The sequence below is a fragment of the Cebus imitator genome, unplaced genomic scaffold (assembly GCF_001604975.1).
Source record: "Cebus imitator isolate Cc_AM_T3 unplaced genomic scaffold, Cebus_imitator-1.0 Scaffold149, whole genome shotgun sequence".
NCBI classification, from domain to species: domain Eukaryota; kingdom Metazoa; phylum Chordata; class Mammalia; order Primates; family Cebidae; genus Cebus; species Cebus imitator.
In genome coordinates, this window is record NW_016107464.1 from 2,582,222 (window position 1) to 2,604,618 (window position 22,397).

Below are 22,397 nucleotides of genomic sequence, written 5' to 3' on the forward strand. Positions count from 1 at the left end.
TTTATTTTATTTTATTATTGTTATTTTTGAGATGGAGTCTCACTGTCTGTCACCAAGACTAGAGTGCAGTGGCAAGATCTCAGCTCACTGCAGCCTCTACCTTCTGGGTTCAAGTGATTCTCCTGCCTCAGCCTCCTGAGTAGTTGGGACTACAGGTGCCCAACACCATGCCTGGCTAATTATTGTATTTTTAGTAGAGACAGGATTTCCCCATCTTGGTCAGGTGGGTCTCGAACTCCTGACCTCAAGTGATCTGCCCCCCTCGGCCTCCCAAAGTGCTGGGATTACAGGTGTGGGCCACCGCACCTCGCCATCTTTCACTTCAACTTCTAAGGTTTATGTCTCTTGACTACTGTGGTTTCTAACTGGTGGAAACTGGAGGTAAAATATTAGTACTAAACATGAGACTAGAGAGTAGACTGGCTATTTTTATTATTAAGTTTCTACTGGACTTGGCAAAAACATTACAAACTTTTTCAGCTATAGCAAAATTGGTAATCCTTTGAAAATTGGAATGCATTTCAGAATAGAGGGCCTTTCAATGATAAGATGAGCAAGACAGGAAGGCAGTTAAAAGAAAAAGTAATAGAAACATAAAATTTGAAAAAGTAGGTGGCATAATTTCATTTTCAAGTTCAATTACCTGCATCAATATTTGGAAACAGAACTAGGGTCCGCTTGTTAAATGAGATAAGCGCATCCAACGTTAATTCAAACATTTTTATGGAATGCTTAATGTCAGTGGTCACAGGGTGCTGTAGTGCAACAATGTAATCTTTAGATTTTACATCATCACCTGTTTAAAGAAAATCAAACCACATTGCTTCATTAGTTAAGAATCTTAAAAGAGAAAGAAGCAAATTCTGGAAGCAAGACCCTAAGTTTGTGCTTTTAAAAATTCTAAGATAGAAACAGTTTGTCAAATTCTGAGCAGGGCATCCAAATTAGAGTCAAACGATAAGAACTTAACAGCAACAAATCCATGGATTTGGCAAACTTAACATTTTACAAAGATATGCTGCCACAAACATAAAATATAGCTTTAAATAGCAGGCAATAGAAATTCACTGTTTTAAAATCCAAACTATTCCAAAGTACTCGAAAAATGTGACTCTTCTCAATTTCTACCTAATGTTTCGAATGAATATTCAGCAATATCTGAATAAATAATATGTTGTAGATCAGGGCATTTTGAGACTGAACAAGCATTAAACGTATTTCCTAGAATGCACAGGAGCTTTCCCGTACCATCACCTACCAAACTGAACAAGTGGCAAATGTTTCTAACGCTGTTAAAGGACTAAAGAGTTTCGCTTATCCCTAAGCTGAGATCCCAAGGACAGTTCTTTGGCAAAAATTTAAAATGTAAAAAGTTTAGAGTAACAGTGCTATGCCAAACACCACAAGGTGTTTATCAACAGGGCCTATATTATCCCATAAAAAGTGAGCTCCACTCAGTTTTTTTTGAATAATTAAAATCATTTATTTATTTTTCTATAAGTTATTGGGGTACAGGTGGTATTTGGTTACATGAGTAAGTTCTTTGGTGGTGATTTGTGAGATTTTGGCGCACCCATCACCCAAGCGGTATACACTGCAACATATTTGTAGTCTTCTATCCCTTGCCCCGCTCCCCTCCCTCCCACTCTTCCCCTCAGGTCCCCAAAGTCCATTGCATCATTCTTATGCCTTTGTATCCTCATAGCTTAGCTCTCACCTATCAGTGAGAACAGACAATGTTTGGTTTTCCATTCCTGAGTTACTTCACTTAGAATAATAGTCTCCAATCTCATCCAGGTCACTGAAAATGCTGTTATTTCATTCCTTTTTATGGCTGCATAGCAATCCATCATATATATACCACAGTTTCTTTATCTACTCGTTGACTGATGGGCATTAGGGTTGGTTTCATGACTTTGCAACTGTGAATTGTGCTGCTATACATATGCATATGCAAGTATCTTTTTCAAATAATGACTTATTTTCCTCTGGGTAAATACCCAGTAGTGGATTGCTTGATCAAATGGTAGTTCTACTTTTAGTTCTTTAAGGAGTCTCCACACTGTTTTCCATAGTGACGGTACTAGTTTACACTCCCACAGCAGTGTAAAAGTGTTCCCTGGTCACTGCATCCCCACCAGCATCTACTGGTTTTTGATTTTTTGATTGTGGCCATTCTTGCAGGAGTGAGGTGGTATCACATTATGGTTTTGATTTGCATTTCCCTGATCATTAGTGATGTTGATCATTTTTTCATACGTTTGTTGGCTATTTGTATATCTTCTTTTGGGAATTGTCTATTCATGTCCTTAGCCCACTATTTGATGGGATTTTTTTTTTTTTCTTCACAATGTATAGACTGTGAAGATTTTCCCTAACTCTGTGGTTGTCTGTTTACTCTGCCGTTCCTTTTGCTCTGCAAAAGCTCTTTAGTTTAATTAGGTCCCAGCTATTTATCTTTGTTTTCATTGCATTTGCTTTTGGATTCTTGGTCATGAAATCCTTACCTAAGCCAATGTCTAGAAGGGTTTTTCCAATGTTATCTTCTCTAATTTTTATAGTTTCAGGTCATAGGTTTAAGTCTTTAATCCATCTTGAGTTGATTTTTGTATAAGGTAAGAGATGAGGATTCAATTTCATTCTCCTACATGTGACTAGCCAGTTATCCCAGCACCATTTGTTGAAAAAGGGTATCCTTTCCCCACTTTATGTTTTTGTTTGCTTTGTTGGCTGTAAGCATTTGGGTTTATTTCTGGGTTCTCTATTTTGTTCCATTGGTCTGTATGCCTATTTTTGTACCAGTACCATGCTGTTTTGTTGACTATGGCCTTATAGTATAGTTTGAAATCAGGTAGTGTGAGGCCTCCACATTTGTTCTTTGTGCTTAGTCTTGCTTTGGCTATGTAAGCTCTTTTTTGGTTTCATAATAATTTTAGAATTGTTTTTGCTAATTCTGTGAAGAATAATGGTAGTATTTTGATGGAGATTGCATTGAATCTGTAGATTGCTTTTGGCAGTATGGTCATTCTTGCAATATTGATTCTATCCATCCATGAACATGGGATATGTTTCCACTTGTTCATGCTGTCTGTGATTTCTTTATTTTTTCTTTTCTTTTCTTTTTTTTTTTTTTGAGATGAAGTCTCACTCTATTGCCCAGGATGGAATGCAATGGCACAATCTTAGCTCACTGCAACCTCTGCCTCCCAGGATCAAGCAATTCTCCTGCCTCAGCCTCCCAAGTAGCTGGGACTACAGGCATGTGCCACCACGCCTAATTTTTGTATTTTTAGTAAAGTCAGGGTTTCACCATGTTGGATAGGCTGGTCTCTAACTCCTGACCTCAAGTGATTTGCCCACCTGGGCCTCCCAAAGTGCTGGGATTACAGGCATGAGCCACCACGCCCAGCAAAAACTGGTGTTTTGTTTTTTTGAGACAGGGTCTTACTCTTGTCACCAAGGCTAGAGTGCAGTGGCACAATCATGGCTCACTGCAGCCTTGACATCCCAGACTCACAAGCAGTCCTCCTACCTCAGCCTCTGGAGTAGCTGGGACTACAGGCACACGCCATCACACCCAGCTGTTTGTAGAAACAAAGTTTCTCCACATTGCCCAGACTATTCTCAAACTCCTAGGCTCAAGTGATCTGCCCACTTTGGTCTTCCAAAGTGCTGGGATTACAGGCATGAGCCACCATACCTGGCATATGATTATTTTCTATTCATTACAAGTTTTCCAGAATACATATAGAGCTGACGGTATAATTAGAACAGAATCCAAGGGCGTTTCATTGGAAGCATACAAAAAGGAGAGACTGAAGAGACAGAAGATTGTTCCGCCAGCATTATCTAGATGACCCCTTGATGACTACAGATTTGTCCAAAGATAAGAAATATTTAGAATGAGCCAGGTGTAGTGGCTCACACCTAGAAATCCAGCAGTTTGGGAGGCTGAGGCAGGAGGATTGCTTGAGCCTAGGAATTCATGAACAGCCTGGGAAACATAGTGAGACCCCATCTCTACAAAAAGTTTTAAAAATTAGCTGGGCGTGGTGGCACATGCCTGTAGTCCCAGTTACTCAGGAGGCTGAGGTGGTAGGATCACTTGAGCCCAGGAGGTCAAGACTGTACCACTGCACTCCAGACTGAACAACAGAAATAGGTAGAATGGATTATGTTATATAGTAGGAAAGCCCAATTCCTTTCCTGTTGTAATGTAATCTAGATTAAAAATGTACAAAATCTCTTTGCTTATTCAATTTTGTTTTTGTTTTTTTTTGTTGTTGTTGTTGATTTTTTTGTTTGTTTTGTTTTGTTTGAGACAGGGTCTTAATCTGTCACCCAAGCTAGAGTACAGCAGTGTAATCACAGGTAGCCTCAACTTCTCGGGCTCAAGTGATCCTCCCATCTCAGCCTCCCAAGTATCTGGGACTACATGCATGCACCATCACACCAGCTAATTTTTTTATTATTTGTAGAGACAGGGACTTGCTATACTGCCCAGGCTGGCCTTGAACTCCTGGGCTCAAACAATCCTCCCACCTAAGCCTCCCAAAGTGCTGGGATTACAAGGTGAGCCACCACACCTGGCCCAACCAAATCAATTTTCTATTCATTAATTTTATAATTCAATAAATCTGCCTCTTAGCAATGAAAGGTCCTAAATAGAGAATTAATCCTGATTTGTCCCCTAGGTATACTCTTACTGTAAATTAACCAACTGACATTCTGTTTGTAAATTTTTTTTAACCTCTGATTAGCAAAAGATAATTTCTAGGAAGCTAGAGCACTGATCATGGAAAATTTTGAAACTTAAGGCTTATTTACAAGAATAATGCTACAACTATGACTTTTGCATTTTAATAATTATCATCATAATCCCTTATATTAATAAGTACTTATGGCTTACTGTTTCCAACATTCATAATCTGAGTATTCCAACAATTCTATAAGAAAAGCATTAAAAATAAAAATGACCATTTTGCCACTGTAGTAAAAAAGTTTAGAAAATCAGGCCAGGCACAGTGGTTCACGCTTGTAATCCCAGCACTTTGGGAGGCTGAGACAGGCAGATCACCTGAGGTCAGGAGTTTGACCAGCCTGGCCAACATGGCGAAACCCTCTCTCTACTAAAAATACAAAATTAGCCAGGCATGGTGGCACACGCCAGTAATCCCAGCCACTTGGGAGGTTGAGGCTAGAGAATCGCTTGAACCTGGGAGGTAGAGGTTGCAGTGAGCTGAGATCTCGCCATTGCACTCCAGCCTGGGTGATGGAGCAAGACTCTGTCTTTAAAAAACATACATTCAGAAAATCAAAAATAAAAACACCCATAATCCCACACCAGAAATAAATATAATAAATGACTTGGTGTACATACTTCCTAACCATTCCATTGTTACAGTTTTTATTAAAATGGCATATTATGGCTGGGTGTGGTGCCTCACACCCGTAATCCCAGCACTTTGGGAGCCCAAGGTGGGCACATCACTTGAGGTCAGGAATTTGAGACCAGCCTGGCCAACATGGCGAAACCCCATCTCTACTAAAAATACAAAAATTAGCCGGATGTGGTGGCGCATGCCTGTAATCCCAGCTACTCAGGAGGCTGAGGCAGGAGCATCAATTGAACGTAGGAGGCAAAGGATGCAGTAAGCCAAGATCATGCCACTGCACTCCAGCCTGGGCAATAGAGCAAGACTCCATCTCAAAAAATTAAATAAATAAAATAAAATGGCATATTACACATATATTCCCCCATGATGTTATATTTAATGTATTAAAAGCAGTCCACTGAATAAATATAGCAGAGATTTTTAAGAATCAATCCATTAAGCCTATTTTACAGAAAAGGTGAACCTCAGAGAGGTAAAGTCATACCATAGGGCAAGGTTTATGAACTAAAACCTTGGCCTTATTGCTAACAGAGATTCTAGCCATAATAGTTTCGGAAAGGATTGAAATATATGCAACATTTTCTGATGAAAAAAGCCGTTAGACTGACTAAAGTCTGAGATACGTACCTAGCCACATCCGAATGATGCTCATGTAGTCTTTGTTCTTGGCTGAGAGGAGTTTGTCATAGGAAGGGCAGCCTGCCAAAAGGATGCGATCATGGTCCTCACACATGGATATCAGGTGCTGCTCTGCACTTCGGGTGCAGCACACATGATAATGAGCCAGTTTTGTTATGGCATGTCTGATAGAGTCATCAATGGTCCCACTGACTTCCCCACCTTCAATGTGAAGGATTCGGATGTTCATCAAGGCAGCAGATGTAGCCAGAGCCAGGGCATCAAACCTGTCTCCATGAACAATCATGATATCAGGCTTTAGGCGATTAAGGACATCTGGCAGCTTCACTAGGGCCAGGCCTACTGACTCCACCATAGCTGCCTCATCTTCTCCCCTCACAATTGTGTGGAGCCTGGTGTTAATGTCAAAGTCATCTTGTTCAATCATTCGATATGTATTTCTAAAGCAGGAGAGAAATAAAGATATAAAAACATGTTCTTAAACACAGAGCCATAACATACAAGGAAAGCAATCTAACACCAACCCTGAAGTGAGAAACATTAAAATAAATTGAAGTATAACTTACAAACATAAAAAGCATATACCATAAGTGTATACAGCCTGATTAAGATTTTTTTTTTTTTGAGATGGAGTCTCATTCTGTTGCCCAGGCTGGAGTGCAGTGGCGTGGTCTTGGCTCACTGTAACCTCTACCTCCTGGGTTCAAGCAATTCTTCTGCCTCAGCTTCCTGCGTAGCTGGGATTACGGGTGCCTCCCACCACACCTGGCTAATTTTTTGCATTTTAGTAGAGACAGGATTTCGCTGTGTTGACCAGGCTCTTCTCGAACTCCTGACCTCAGGTGATCTGCCTGCCTCGGCCTCCCAAAGTGCTGGGATTACAGGCATGAGCCACAGTGCCCAGCCCACTACAGTTTTATTTGCAAAATCTGGAAAGCAATATAGTATAGTGGAAAGAGTGCTACCAGAAAGTGGTCCCCATCCAGATCCCAAGAGAGGGTTCTCAGACCACACACAAGAAAGAATTCAGGGTGAGTTCATACACTGTTTAAATAGGCAGTTAAATGAAACGCCTTTTGGAAGGTTGGTTTAACACTTTATTCGGGTGAATCTGTTTCAGTTTTGCTTTTAAAGTGCAAATGGGATATTGTTTTTGCCTCTAAGGTGTGTGGCCCTTCTGGATTTTCAGTGAAAAGTCTGAGGTGTTTATGAAGCCCCTCTAACTTGGTAGGACTCAAACTGCAAACTATCTTCCCTGAAGTGGACAGCACATGAAATATCTACTCAGTTTCTTCAGCCTCCAGCTGTTTCTTCTACCAGAATTTTTGGAGTCTCATCCATGTGCAGTTTAGTGGTCAATCAAGAATCTGAGAGGAGTTTACATAAAAGTTTTTGGGTTTTTTTGTTTTGTTTTGTTTTTGAGACAGGGTCTCACTATGTTGCCCAGGCTGGAGTCCAGTGGCAAACTCTCAGCTCACTGTAATCTCTGCCTCATCGGTTCGATTCTTGTGCCTCAGCCTTCCAAGTAGCTGGGATTACAGGCATGCACCACCATGCCCAGCTAATTTTGTAATTTTAGTGCAGACAAGGTTTCACCATGTTGGCCAGGCTGGTCTCAAACTCCTGATCTCAGGAGGAGTGGCTTGGGCTATAGGCATGTAGTCCTCCTGGCCTCATGTGATCCACCCACCTTGGCCTCCCAAAGTGTTGGGATTACAGCCATGAGCCACCGTGCCCGATCTACTTTATGTACAGATTTTAGGGCTTCTCCTTGGTGGCTCCCTCAGTTCCAGAATCTTTCCCATCAATTTCCAGACACTACGGGCAGTCCAAGTTCCATTTTTTGGCATCTCACCCTAAACAACTGTGGCTTTTTACCTGAGTTCTACCCACCTTTCCCATGTGGACTGGGGGATACTCTCAGGGGAAAAGCTATTTAAACATGGATCTCACCAACTATAGTTCCTTCTTTTACGGATTGAATTTCTTTCCATTTCTGCCTGCTGTTGGTTGCTCTCCAGTGCCTTCAACTATTTTTTAAAATATTTTTCCAGAGTTGATAAAGGGTAGTCAAGTATAAGCTGCCCTGTCATTACTGGAACCTGAACTTCTTTTTCCTAAATATTTCATAATTTAAGTTGTATGTTCAGTTCAATTTCTCCTAATTTTTCTTCCAGTAATGAAAACACTTAAGATCATAAATTTATTTTTTATTATGCATTTTCCTTTATTTTATTATCTCTTATTTTTATTATTTATCTGTGTATCATCTATCTCCTCCACCAGAATGTGAGTTCTGTGAAAGTAGAAACTTTGTTTTTGTCTTATTTGCCACTTGGCACAACAATGCTTGTTGAACAAATGAACAAATGAAAACATTTCACAGTTAAAAGTCTCTCACTTTTGTCTCCCAGTCATCCAATTCTTCTCCCCAGAAGCAACCAATTTCTTGTGTTAGAATGTGCTTTAAACAAGCATTTTTGAACCGGGTGCGGTGGCACATGCCTGTAATCCTAGCACTTTGGGAGGCCGAGGTGGGTGGATCACCTGAGGTCAGGAGTTCAAGACCAGCCTGGCTGACATGGTGTAACCCCATCTTTAAAAAAACAAAAACAAAAAAACCCATGCATTTTCATTAAGTATAGTCAAATTTCCTATTTAACAATCTCATCAGATAAATACTATTTTTCCACTCTTGATAACTGGTAGGCAGATAAGAAACCTACTACAATTTCCCTGAGCATGTCTCTTCTACTAGTCTTCCTGTAAAGGCTTTCTCACAGCAAGAAAATAACTCACTCAGACTTTCATCTCAGGCTCTAGCTAAAATTTCTCGTCTATCGACAGGATGTTCCTAAATAGTCAGAATTCATGTCATATTTAAAACAAAATCTATGGATCCCTGAGCTATCCATTAAGTTTCTTCTCCGCTCTTTAAATATTTCCTAATAGCAAATACCTAACTTGTTTTTAAAGAATAGTCTGAAAAGGACAATTTTATTTTAACACAAGGTTCTTTCAGATACTTGTATTTGTGATTCTCTTTGGAGACCGCATTAATGCATTCATGCCACAAGGGTGCACTAGATGCCTTTTTATTACATATAGCAAGATGTATGTAATACCTCTTGTTCTCTCAATGATTATCCAACATTCGCTTTTTTTTTTTTTTTTTTTTTTTTTTTTTTTTTTTTTTTTTTTTTTTTTTTTTTTTTTTGAGACAGAGTCTCACTCTTGTTGCCCAGGCTGGAGTGCAATGGTGTGATATCGGCTCATTGTAACCTCCACCTCCAGGGTTCAAGCGATTCTCCTGCCTCAGCCTCCTGAGTAGCTAGGACTACAGGCATGCACCACCCTACCTGGCTAATTTTTTTGTATTTTTAGTAGAGACAGGGTTTCACCATGTTGGCCAAGCTGGTCTTGAATTTCTGACCTCAGGTGATCTGTCTGCCTCAACCTCCCAGAGTGCTGGGATTACAGGTGTGCACCACTGTGCCTGACCCAACCTTTACTTTTTAAATGTAGCCTGTGATTAATAACAAACCTGATGTCACCAAAATAAATGCCAGTGGTCACAGTAGTGTAATTCTCTCCTTTACCTTGTAGATTAATTAGATTTTTAAAATCTTGTTCCATATCTACTACTTTATATGCTGTTGGCCTATAAACCAGTTTTAAGAATTGCCATTAGAACTCACAAAACAGATTACATGGAATCAACATTATTATACTCATACAATATGTATTTATAAGTGACATTTCTCTAAATGTAACAACTGATAACAAATATTAATATTATTTATAGCTACCATTTATCAATCATCTACTAAGCGGCATCACTGTGATGGATGCTCTATACCACGATCTCCATTCCTCACAATAATTTACAATATGTTTTCACTACGTTTTGTAATGAGGAAACTGAGGCTTAGAGATGCTATGTGACTTCTCTAAGGCCACATAAAAACTAAGCAGCAGAACTGGAATTTGAAGGTGGGCCCGTACGGCTACAAAACTCAAGCTCCCTCTAGCACACCGGTGCAGTGAAGAATAAGAAAATGCTTTCATCTTACCCATAGTCATCTATCAGGTGAGAGCCAAGTACCACAACATCAAGTTCAAAGAACTCAGGTTCAGTTTTAATGCCAAACATGATTGGGGCAAGTTTAGAATAATCTGCACGGTTACAAGTAGCAACACAAACCCGCAGCTTTCGGTTATTTCCATTCTTCTCCATGATTTGTTTGTTTCGTTTTGAGAGGTTCTTAAAATAGAGTTCCTGAAATTGACAAAATAAAAACTTTATAATCAGAATAATAACTCCCAGATGTAACTAAACTTTAAACTTCTCTAAATCAAAAATAGAAATTTTCACTTTTAAGTCTTTTCTAGTTAATATAGTGATTCTTAATCTTTTTTTTTTTTTTTTTTTTTTTTTTTTTTTACAAATTTTTTTGATTAATGCTGGGAAGGAGAAAGATGAGTAAGTTAAAAACCTGACCTTCAAGGCCTCATCAGTACCTCCACACCAGTGCCCACAAAACTGACAACTCCCAATGCCTGTATCTCCTGCTGTATGTCCTATAGCCACCTTCAAGTCAGTGTCCCAGACTGAACTCATTTTCTTTTCAAAACCCGTTCCTCCTCAATTATTCTCTGAGTTACACAATTTCATTCATCCAAATGCCTTGAAATCCTTGTCTCTTCAGTTTCTCACCCCATATCTCCAAAACACTGTCAATTCTACCTGATAAGTATCTTTTTTTTTGAGACGGAGTTTCGCTCTTGTTACCCAGGCTGGAGTGCAATGGCACAATCTCGGCTCACCGCAACCTCCACCTCCTGGGTTCAGGCAATTCTCCTGCCTCAGCCTCCTGAGTAGCTGGGATTACAGGCACGCGCCACCATGCCCAGCTAATTTTTTGTATTTTTANTTCAGGCAATTCTCCTGCCTCAGCCTCCTGAGTAGCTGGGATTACAGGCACGCGCCACCATGCCCAGCTAATTTTTTGTATTTTTAGTAGAGACGGGGTTTCACCATGTTAACCAGGATGGTCTCGATCTCTTGACCTCGTGATCCACCCGCCTCGGCCTCCCAAAGTGCTGGGATTACAGGCATGAGCCACGCGCCCGGCCCAAATATCTTTCAAATCTATCTCCTCCTCTTCATCCTTACAAGGATTTCCCCTAGTCCAGTCCCTGATTTTAGGTCTGGACGATAGTAACAGCTGTCAGTGTGGTTTGCCTGCCTCCTACAAACTTTCTTTTCTATTTGTTTATTTATTTAGAGACAGTCTCACTCTATAGCCCAGGTTTGAGTGCAGTGGCACGATCTTGGCTCACTGCTACCCTCGCCTCCAGATTCAATTTTCTTGCCTCATCCTCCTGAGTAGCTGGGATTATAGTCGCCCACCACCATGCCCAGCTAATTTTTGTATTTTTAGTAGAGATGGGGTTTCGCCATGTTGGCCAGGCTGGTCTTGAACTCCTGGCCTTAATTGATCCGCCTGCCTTGGCCTCCCAAAGTGCTGGAATAACAGGCATAAGCCACTGCACCCAACCTCCTACAGACTTTCAAAGTGATCCTCCTTTCCCACCATCTCTTCCCTAAAATTACCCTTACTCTGTGCCAAAGCACCAGCCGTACCAAACTGCCTCCAGTTCAACTAGTGACTCTCCGTTATCTGTACCCTTATAGATGCCAAGTACTTTTTCCTAAAACTTCCTTTCCCCCTTGCCTTCAAAATTCAAAGTGTCATCCTTTCTGGAAAAGCTTCACACAAACCTCAGATCCTCCTCCCCCACGTTTCTCAGTTGCTGCCTTGCTCTGAGCATTATGGCCTTCCCATTCGCAGATATACTATTGCTAAGCTTCTCTGCTCGCTCATCCCTCCCTGCCATGCTATACCCTCCATGCAAAAAGTAAAAATCAGGGGCAAGGAATAAGAGATTGGTTTTATGGAATTTTGTTGGGTTTTTTTTTTGAGACAGAGTCTTGCTCTGTCACCAGGTGCCATGTTGCCAGGTGCCAAGCTGGAGTGCTGGAGTGCAGTGGCGCAATCTTGGCTCACTGCAACCTTTGCCTCCCGGGTTCAAGCAATTCTTCTGCCTCAGCTTCCTGAGTAGCTGGGACTACAGACTCACGCCACCATGCCAAGCTAATTTTTATATTTTAGTGGAGACGGGGTTTCACTATGTTGGCCAGAATGGCTTTGATCTCTTGATCTCGTGATCCACCCACCTCGGCCTCCCAAAGTGCTGAGATTATAGGCTTGAGCCACCGTGCCCGGCACTGGAATATTTTTAAAATTTTTTTTTACATTTTTGGAGATGGGGTCTTGCTGTGTCACATAAGCTAGCATGCAGTAGCTATTCACAAGCACAGTCGTAGCTCACTGCAGCCTGGAACTCCTGGGCTCAAGCAATCCTCCCACCTCGGCCTCCTAAGTAGCTGGAACTACAGGCATACACCACTGTACCAGGCTTGGAACATATAAAACTCCGCTAAACCAACATAAAATTTCACCTCATGGACTCTGATCTCAATGTTCATGTTTCAGTAAGTGTATCAATATTTAGAATTTACAATCAGGAATCTGGAGATACTTCAGTAAGGATTCCAATACAAGGGGTGCCATCCTTTAGATGAGAGTAAACTCTGAAATTCACTGGAAATTCCATCAGCAGCCCTCCGCTGTTGGTACCTCATCTCTCTTAGGCTAAAATTCTGTGACCATGCAAACTGACTCATCATTAGGCCCACTCTGAATTTATAATCCCAGTAAAAACTAATTTCACTGAATGGCAGATTGCTTACAATATAATGAAACAGGCATTCCACCAAGAGAGTTGTATTCAGAACACCTATGCACTATGTAATCTTTTTTGTGTGTGTGTGACAGAGTCTTGCTCTGTCACCCAGGCTGGAGTGCCTCCCAGGTTCAAGCAATTATCCTGTCTCAACCTCCCAAGTGGCTGAGACTACAGGCACACGCCACCATGCCTGGCTAATTTTTTGTGTTTTTAGTAGAGTTGGGGTTTTACCATGTTGGTCAGGCTGGTCTCAAACTCCTGACCTCACGATCCGCCTGCCTCGGCCTCCTAAAGTGCTAGGATTACACTTTAGGCATGAGCCATCGTGCCCAGCTGCAGTGTCTAATCTTTAAAGAGACAAAAATATTGTTCCAAAAATGGTTGTCCTAAGTGTTCTTCTATATAATCTTTCTTCCAGTGATCAAATTTGAGCTGAATAAATTGTTGGTAATATTTAATTTGCTGGGTGAGGCAAAACAAATCATTCATGGTTTGTCAATTTGTATTTATTGTACAAAGAAGAGTAAATGTTCCATCTGGCAGTATTAAAATGCTTAATATTTACCAGGTTACTCAAAGGTTATCCTATCTAAACTGAGAGCAAGCTGACCATATAAATAAGGTGAAAATACAACAATGTTACCTAAAGTCAAAGCTTTTAAGCTTTTTTTTTTTTTTTCTTTGAGGCAGTCTCACTTTGTTGCCCAGGCTGGAGTGCAGTGGCGCAATCTCGGCTCACTGCAACCTCCACATCCTGGTTCCAGTAATTCTCCTGCCTCAGCCTCATGAGTAGCTGGGATTACAGGCCACCACATCTGGCTTATTTTTATATTTTTAGTAAAGACAGGGTTTCACCATGTTGATCAGGCTGGTCTTGAACTCCTGACCATGTGTTCCACCTGCCTTGGCCTGCCAAAGTGCTGGGATTACAGGCATGAGCCACCACGCCTGGCCCAAGTCAAAGCCTCTTTAAGGAAAGACGTTAAATCTTAAGAAGAAAATTATGGTAAAATGCCTTTTTAAGGGGAGGTTTTAAAAAATAATTTTAACTCAATTTTTTATTAGGTAGTATATTCACATGGTTTAAAATTGAAAAGTCACAAGGGGTTAAATAGCAAAAAGTCTTTTCATCTGTGTTCCCCAGCTAGCTAGTTCTTTTCCCTGGAAGCAAACAGTTACTGGTTTCTTATCTGTCCTTCCATAGATAAACTATGATAATATAAATAAATATGTGGTGCATGCCTGTAATCCCAACACTTTGGGAGGCAGAGGCGAGTGGATCACGTGAGCTCAGGAATTTGAGAACAGTCTGGCCAACATGGTGAAACTCCATCTCTACTAAACATACAAAAAAAAATTAGCCAGGTGTTGTGACACATGCCTATAGTCCCAGCTATTTGGGAGGCTGAGGCAGGAGAATCACTTGAACACATGAGGTGAAGCTTGCAGTGAGCCAAGATCTTGCCACTGCACTCCAGCCTGGGCGACAGAATTAGTCTCTATCTGAACACACACACACACACACACACACACACGTACACACGTATGATGTGTATATATATATATATATATGTATATATTGTGTATATATGTATATATACACACATATACACACACATACACAATGTATATTATACAATTGGTAACATATTCTACAAACTGTTGTTGCAAATCTTGCTTTTTTTTTTTTTAGACAGAGTCTTGCTCTGTCGCCCAGGCTGGAGTATAGTGGCATGACCTTGGCTCACTGCAATTTCCACCTCCTGGGTTCAAGAGATTATTGTGCCTCAGCCTCCCGAGTTGCTGGGATTACAGGTACCTGCCACCAAGCCCAGCTAATTTGTTTGTATCTTTAGTAGAGATGGGGTTTCACCATGTTGGCCAGGCCAGTCTCAAACTCCTGATCTCACGTGATCCACTCACCTTGGCCTCCCAAAGTGCTGGGATTACAGGCATGAGCCACCACAACCAGCCGCAAATCTTACCTTTTAAAATGCTTTTAATTATGACTCAATTAAATGGTAGAACAGGAACATTTAAAGATATTAGAAATACCAAATCTAAAAATGCAAAGTTTTGGAAATTGCTGGCCGTCAACTTGTCAAATATACAAATTGTTATAAGAGCACTAAAATTTAGCAAAAACACTCAACTTTGGCCAGGCACAGTGGTTCATGCCTGTAATCCCAGCACTTTGGGAGGCTGAGGCGGGCAGATCACCTGAGCAGTCTGGCCAACATAGTGAAACCCCGTCTCTGCTAAAAATACAAAACTTAACCAAGTGTGGTGGCATGCGCCTGTAATCCCAGCTACTCAGGAGGCTGTGTCAGGAGAAATGCTTGAACCTGGGAGGTGGAGGTTGTAGTGAGCCAAGATTAAGCCATTGCACTCAGCGTGGGAGACAGAACAAGACTCCCATCTCAAAAGAAAAAAGAAAAAATTAGCCGGCATGGTGGTGTGTGCCTGGAATCCCAGCTACTCAGGAGGCTGAGACATCAAAATCACTTGAACCCAGGAGGCAGATGTTGCAGTGAGCCAAGATCACCCCACTGCACTCCAGCCTGGGCAAATGAGTGAGACTCTGTCTCAAAAAAAAAAATTAAAAATAAAAACAAGAAACCTGGCTGGACATGGTGACTCATGCCTGTAATCCCAGCATTTTGGGAGGCTGAGGCAAGAAGGACTGCTTGAAGTCAGTAGTTCAGGACCAGCCTGGGCAACATAGTAAGACCCCTGTCTCTACAAAATTTTTTTGTAATTAGCTGAATGTGGTTGTGCACACCTGTAGTCCTAGTTACTTGGGAGGCTGAGGCGGCAGGATCACTTGAGCCCTGGAGTTTGAGGTTGCAATGAGTTATGATCACTTCATGCCACCACACTTCAGTCTGAGTGATGGAGCAAGACCCTATCTTATAAAAAATTAAAATTTAAGTCCAGCCCGTGACAAGTAAATTTCGTTTTGTAAGGAGACAATCACTTTTCATCAATACTTTGATGGACAATCTTGAGTTGAGAGATGGAAAAAGCAGTCAAGAACTGGGTGTCTCAGATTGCCAGTGAGTTCAAGATGAAGGCAAACTTGTCTATAAACACGGTTTTAGGTAACTTTGTTCTATTTTCAGTTTACTCATATGGCCAGCTTGCTCTCAGTTTAGGTAGAATAACCTTTGAGTAACCTGGTAAGTACTATGCATTTTAGTGCTGCCAGATGGAACATTTACTGTTCTTCGTAAAATAAATATAAATTAACAAACCATGAATGATTTGTTTTGCTTCACAGTATTTTTTTTTTTTCTTAAGATGAAGTCTCACTCTGTCACTCAGGCTAGAGGGCAGTGGGCAGGATCTCAACTCACTGTAATCTTCACCTCCCAGGTTCAAGAGATTCTCCTGCCTCAGCCTCCCAAATAGCTGGGATTAAAGACACACAGACACATGCCACCATGCCCGGCTAATTTTTTATTTTTTATTATTTATTTATTTATTTATTTATTTTCCTTTTTTTTTTTTTTTTNAGCCTGGCTAATTTTTGCATTTTTAGTAGAGATGGGGTTTTACCATGTTGGCCAGGCTGGTCTCGAACTCCTGACTTCAAGTGATCTGCCTGCCTTGGCCTCCCAAAGTGCTGGATTATAGGCATGAGCCACTGCGCCTGGCCTATAGTATCACTTTTTGGCTAAGTGGTTCCATTAGTTAAGAGTTCACATAACTTTTCTATTATCCAGCCCACATCTCTCTGAATGACTCACATCAAGGTCTTAAGAGATTTTAAAAGATATCTTCTTTAAAATCGAGGTATAATCTCTATGGCATTCTCCTGATGTATTAGTTTAGTAAGGCTTTCAAAAAAGAAAAGGACATCATTTGACACAAATTTTTCTTAAGGTTTTTATTGAAGTGTCAATAAATACCTAAGCAGTGTAGTTGAATTTTGAATTTTCATAAAGTAAAACCCACCACTAAATTAAAGAGAGAAAACATCACTTGTGCCCATGGGCTGCCTCCTGAAAAGCTGCCTATTCATTACCCATGAAAAAACCTGGCACCAAGCCTGTGGCTAGCTAATAATGACAATGGTAATTAGCTAATGTGCATGTTAAAGTCGCTCTCTGAAGCATTTGGACTGGGGAACAGAGAGAAGATTGGCCAGTTGGAAGTGAGAGGAAAATGGGGCACCTGAAAAACATAGTCACAGGTATGCTGAGGGAGGTAGTACAGGCAGGCCGTAGGGAGAGAATCCAGGTCCCGATGCAACTTAAATCCTGAACACCCTTCTGATTTTAATCTGCATGTATTTTCAAGTTCTTTTTGTTTATTATTTATTTATTTTATTATTAGTAGTGTTTTTTTGGGAGACAGAGTCTCACTCTGTCACCCAGGCTGGTGTGCAGTGGCGCTGTCTTGACTCACTGCAACCTCCACCTCCACCATTACCAAGGTTCGAGTAATTCTTGTGCCTCAACCTCCCAAGTAATTGAGACTACAGGTATGCACCATCAGGTCTGACTAGTTTTTTTTTTTTTTTTTTTTTTTTGTATTTTTCATAGAGGTGAGGTTTCACCATGTTGCCCAGGCTGGTCTCAAACTCCTGAGCTCAAGCAATCTGCTTGCCTCAACCTCGCAAAGTGCTAGGATTACAGGCGTGAGCCACTGTGTCTGGCCTAAATCTTCTTTTTATTTTTATTTTATTTTATTTTATTTTTTTTTGAGACGGAGTCTTGCTCTATTGCCAAGCTGGCGTGCAGTGGCGCAATCTCATCTCACTGCAACCTCCGCCTCCTGGGTTCAAGTGATTCTTCTGCCTCAGCCTCCCAAGTAGTTGGGACCACAGGCACGTGCCACCATGCCCAGCTAATTTTTTCGTATTTTTAATAGAGGCAGGATTTCACCACGTTGGCTGGGCTGCTCTCGATCTCCTGACCTCAGGTGATCTGCCGCCTGGCCTCCCAAAGTGCTGGGATTACAGGTGTGAGCCACCGTGTCTGGTCAGAGACACCCAATTCTTTTTTGTTGTTGTTGAGATGGAGTCTCCCTCTGCCACCCAGGCTGGAGCGCAGTGACGCGATCTTGGCTCACTACAACCTCCACCTCCCGGATTCAAGCGATTCTCCTGCCTCAGCCTACTGAGTAGCTGGGATCACAGGTGCCCACCACCATGCCTGGCTAATTTTTGTCTTTTTAGTAGAGACAGGGTTTCACCGTGTTGGCCAGGCTGGTCTTGAACTCCTGACCTCAGGTGATCCACCTGCCTCAGCCTCCCAGTGCTGGAATTACAGGCGTGAGCCACCGCGCCCAGCAGAAACACAATTCTTAAAGGCTACTTTCTGCATTCTCTCAACTCAAGACTGTCCATTATAAATGCTGACAAAAGGTGATTAACACTTTCCAGAAAAATAATGTCCCACTCAACTGTGGAAAGAGTTCTTTGTGAAGGTAATTTTTTTAAGGCAATCAACTGAAAATGGTGAATCCTTGGTTCAGGCAGTCACTGAACAAAGGAAACAACAGTAAACATTTGCTGAGCCCTTCTGAAGTGCCAAACATTGTGCTAATAGCTTTATACATATTAACTCATTTCATCCTCACGGCCCTCGTATTAGCCCCACTTTACAGACAGGAGGCATAGAGAAAATAATTTACTTGCCCCAAATCAATGTACAATAGCTCATCATTGGCCAGGCTCGGTGGCTGACGCCTATAACCCTAGCACTTTGGGAAGCCGAGCCAGGTGGATCACTTGAGGTCAGTTCAAGACCAGCCTGACCATAACACCGTCTTACTAAAAATACAAAAATTAGCTGAGCGTGGTGGCGGGCGCCTGTAATCCCAGCTACTTGGGAGGATGAGGCAGGAGAAACGCTTGAACCCGAGGGTAGAGGTTGCAGTGGGCCCACATCGCCCACTGCACTCCATCCTGGGGGACACAGCAGACTCCATCTAAAAAAAATTTATCATTGAGAGAACGAAAATTAAACCCTTGTCTGAATGACTTCAGCACTCACGATACTGTGCCACATCCAGTGTTTGCCTTGTATCATTTCATAACATCCATTAAGTACAAATCTTCCTTGAAAACATGATAAGTCGCCCTTCCTTCAGTGCAATGAGGATGAGACCAACAGGAATAAGAAGAAAGGAGCTATATAAAGAAGTCTGAAAGTCAGGGCCCCATTTCGAAGCCATAATTCGGTTTGGCTTCTCCTGCGGCGCTCCTACAGTTGGGTTAACCAGTTACCTATACTGTGAAATTGTACCCCACCCCTCCTACCAGAGGGGTAAAAAAAAAAAATACGTTCTTGTGTTCTAACAGTTTTACAAGCATGCTTGTAAAACTGGGGACAGGGGAAGGTGGGGGCGACATTAACACTTCTGAAATATACAAGGAAGTCCAGACTCAGAATGTAGACTCAGAGCAAGGTGGAGACCTTTTAGCCCAGCCCTTTCCGCGCTAGGACAGCTGGCCTTCTAGGCAGCTCTCCACCCGCTCTCGTCCGGCTCCTAACGGGACACTCAGCATCCCCCCTGGCTGGACAGCACTGTACCAGGGACAAGTCACGCTGGGCCTCCCTCTACATCCCCTCCCCTGCTCATCGGGGCCCACCCTGAGTCACACGGCATAGCCCTGAATTGGGCCAAAGAGGGGCCCTATGGTGCAGGCCTGCAGGACACTGGGCGAGGCCTGGATCCAGTGGGGGCCTGGGGACGCCTTGGTGGAAAGCGGCCTGGGGTAGGAGGCCGGGGGAGGCAGCCCTGGGGTTGAGCAGGATGCTCTCCCGCCGCCGCGCGGCTCTCACCAGACGCCGTCAGAGGCTCCCTCGCGCGCCGCCACCGTGCTCCTCCGGCGAGAGCCGAACCAAGTGCCACGAAGCCGGCAAAGAGCGAACCCGCCCCTCGGTTTCCGCGCTCTGGAGCGCGGGTTGATGACTCGTCGCTCGACCCTGACCCCCGCTACTCGGTCGTCCTGCCACGCCCAGCCGGAGCGGCTAATCCGGGAGCGCGCCCTGACGCCATCCTAGAGGTCTCCCGTGATTGGCTGCGTCCGTCCTCGCCTCGCCCCCTTCCCGGAGGCTTTTGGAAGCGCAGGCTGGATGCGGACCGGCGATGACTCTTCCGCGGTCTCCGCTGCGCTGGTCTGAAGCAGGACTGTTTTACCAGTCTCTGCTCCCACCCCCAAGCGTCGTTCTCCGTTGGCGACACACGCACTGAATCCCGAGTCTTTCTACAGGGTAGTTTTTTTGGTCTTACACTCGAGGAGGGATTTTTTGCGCCTCTCGTTCCCTTAGTTATTTCATAGACCAGGACCGAAACAATATTGTCATGTAGCGCGGCCAACCCTCACGTTGTCCCTGACGTTAAGCCTTGCAGTGACTGCTGGAAGATACTGGTGGAATGTGAATTGATGACCAAGGCATGGCGGAGCCTGGGCAGCATAGGGAGACCCTTGTCTCAAAAACAGCAAACCAAAGTCTTACTCTTCTTCAGGAGCTGCGCAAGCCCTTTACCACCACGTTTAACCATTACCGCCATGTTTCTCTCTGGACGTCCCTAGGCCTTGGGACTGGCGGGGGTTCCCTGTAGTGGAGGCCGCCCCTGAACTGATTATAAACATCATCTGCTGGCTCCCTCTCTCACTTAAAAAGACCCCCGTGATTACACTGGGTCCACTCATTAGGATAATTTTCCCTTCTCAAAAGTCCTTGTCACATCTGCAATGTCCCTCTTGCCAAGTGAGGAAACGTATTCACAGGTTCCAGGGATTAAGATGTGGGTATCAATTAGCCGGGCGTGGTGGTGCCTGCCTGCAGGCCCAACTACTCAGGAGGCCTAGGTAGGAGAATCACTGAAACCAGAGGTTGCAGTGAGCTGAGGTCATGCCACTGCACTCGAGCCTGGTGAAAGAGTAAGACTCTGTCTCAAAAAAAAAAAAAAAGATGTGGATATCTAGGCCGGGCATGGTGGGCGGATCACAAAGTTAGGAGTTCAAGACCAGCCTAGCCAACATGGTGACACCCTGTCTCTACTAAAAGTACAAAATTAGCCAGGTATGGTGGCACACGCCTGTAGTCTCAGCTACTTGGGAGGCTGAGGCAGGAGAATAGCTGGAACCCGGAAGGCAGAGTTTGCAATGAGCCGAGATCATGCCACGGCACTCCAGCCTGGGTGACAGAATGAAACTCTGTCTCAGAAAAAAAAATAATGGGGAGCTATCTATTCTGCCTACCACAAGAGGTATTGAAAGTCACTTGAAGTCAAGATGGGTATGTTGCTTTTTAAGTTGTATACGGTACCTCCAAATATGCAGAGTAGATGTTAATTCTTCTTGAAAGGTAAGAAAAATTAACTTCAAAAACAATGCTTAATGTTCAGTCTTTAAAATCTGGGTATTGATTACATAGGTGTGTTTAGTTTGTGAAAACTCAAATTATAAACGTAATATATATGTACTTATGTATGTTGTACTGTAATATGTTTTTAAAATGTTAATATAGCTAGAAAAATTAACTATAAATATAAATACTTTTAACAGTAGGTAATACATTTTGAGAATTGTATGCACTTTCTAAGCCATTTGTAAGTTTTGTGTTTGACCAATATTGAGAATTTTATATTTTCATATATGGTCAGGTAGTTCTGTGTTCATGGAATCATTTAACATTAAATGAAGTAATCTTTTTAGAATTTTCTTGTATACTTTCTTGAGATCAAACTGCAGCAAGTACCCTTAAGAGGCATTTTCTTTTGGCTTTTTGAGATCACTTTTTATGGGTAAATAATATTACATTTCTGGATTTCTGTTACTTTACTGTTTAACATTGTGAATTGACATACCAAAAATCTTCACTAGTTAAGTTTGGTTTATATGATTTGGTTTCTTTTGACGTTAGTCTGAGAACTCTACAAGTTGCAAAAAAATTACTTATGGCTTTGCAGTATAATAAAATAAGATTTTTCTAGAGGTTACTCCATAAGCATAAATATAACTTGAAGCATTCAGAGCATAATTAGGCTATGACTCTTAAGGACTTTAAGAGATCCTCTAATCTAACCCTCTCATCAGAGTGGGGAGACCTTCCTACAGCATCCCTGACCCACACTCATCTGGCCACTTTGGGAACATTTCTTGTAACAGACTTGTCTTATTTTATTTGGTGATTTAATTATTATAAAGTACTTTGCCTCTCTGTAAATTCTACCCATGTATTAGTAGCCTCAACATTTCTAAACTAAAATAGCCTAAATTATTCTAAACATTGTATCTGTATTCACTCAGTACTCATAACAACCTTAAGATGTAAATTCTGTATAAACCCCCTACTTTGCAGTAGGGGGTTTTGGTCTTTAAAAAGACCAAAACACAGAAGTCAAAGTTGCCTAAGTTTCCACAGCTGTTAAACAGAAGAGCCTAGCCCTAGATCCCACTTGCTTAGCTACTACTGCCCAGTATTTCCTCTTTATACTAACTAGGGCCTTGTACTTTATTACAGAAACCTATCTCAAGGTTCATCTCAGTCATCACTTTTTTCTTTTCTTTTCTTTTTTTTTTTTTTT

At 42.2% G+C, this 22,397-nt stretch overlaps 1 protein-coding gene across 4 annotated transcripts in view; it reads right to left on the reverse strand.

Annotated features, from left to right (window-relative positions):
- The window catches only part of GNE (glucosamine (UDP-N-acetyl)-2-epimerase/N-acetylmannosamine kinase), a 65,986-nt gene that overhangs the window by 36,351 nt on the left and 7,238 nt on the right, over window positions 1-22,397 (reverse strand). For 2 of the 4 annotated variants that reach the window (XM_017543156.2, XM_017543153.2), the window contains exons 2-4: window positions 10,109-10,314; window positions 6,024-6,475; window positions 644-796 (exon numbers count right to left, since the gene is read on the reverse strand). In XM_017543156.2, the coding sequence (XP_017398645.1) occupies window positions 644-796; window positions 6,024-6,475; window positions 10,109-10,314 (811 nt within the window). Of the gene's footprint in view, window positions 1-643; window positions 797-6,023; window positions 6,476-10,108; window positions 10,315-19,642; window positions 19,826-22,397 lie in introns of those variants that run through there. The other 2 variants (XM_017543154.2, XM_017543155.2) reach the window with 2 other exon arrangements.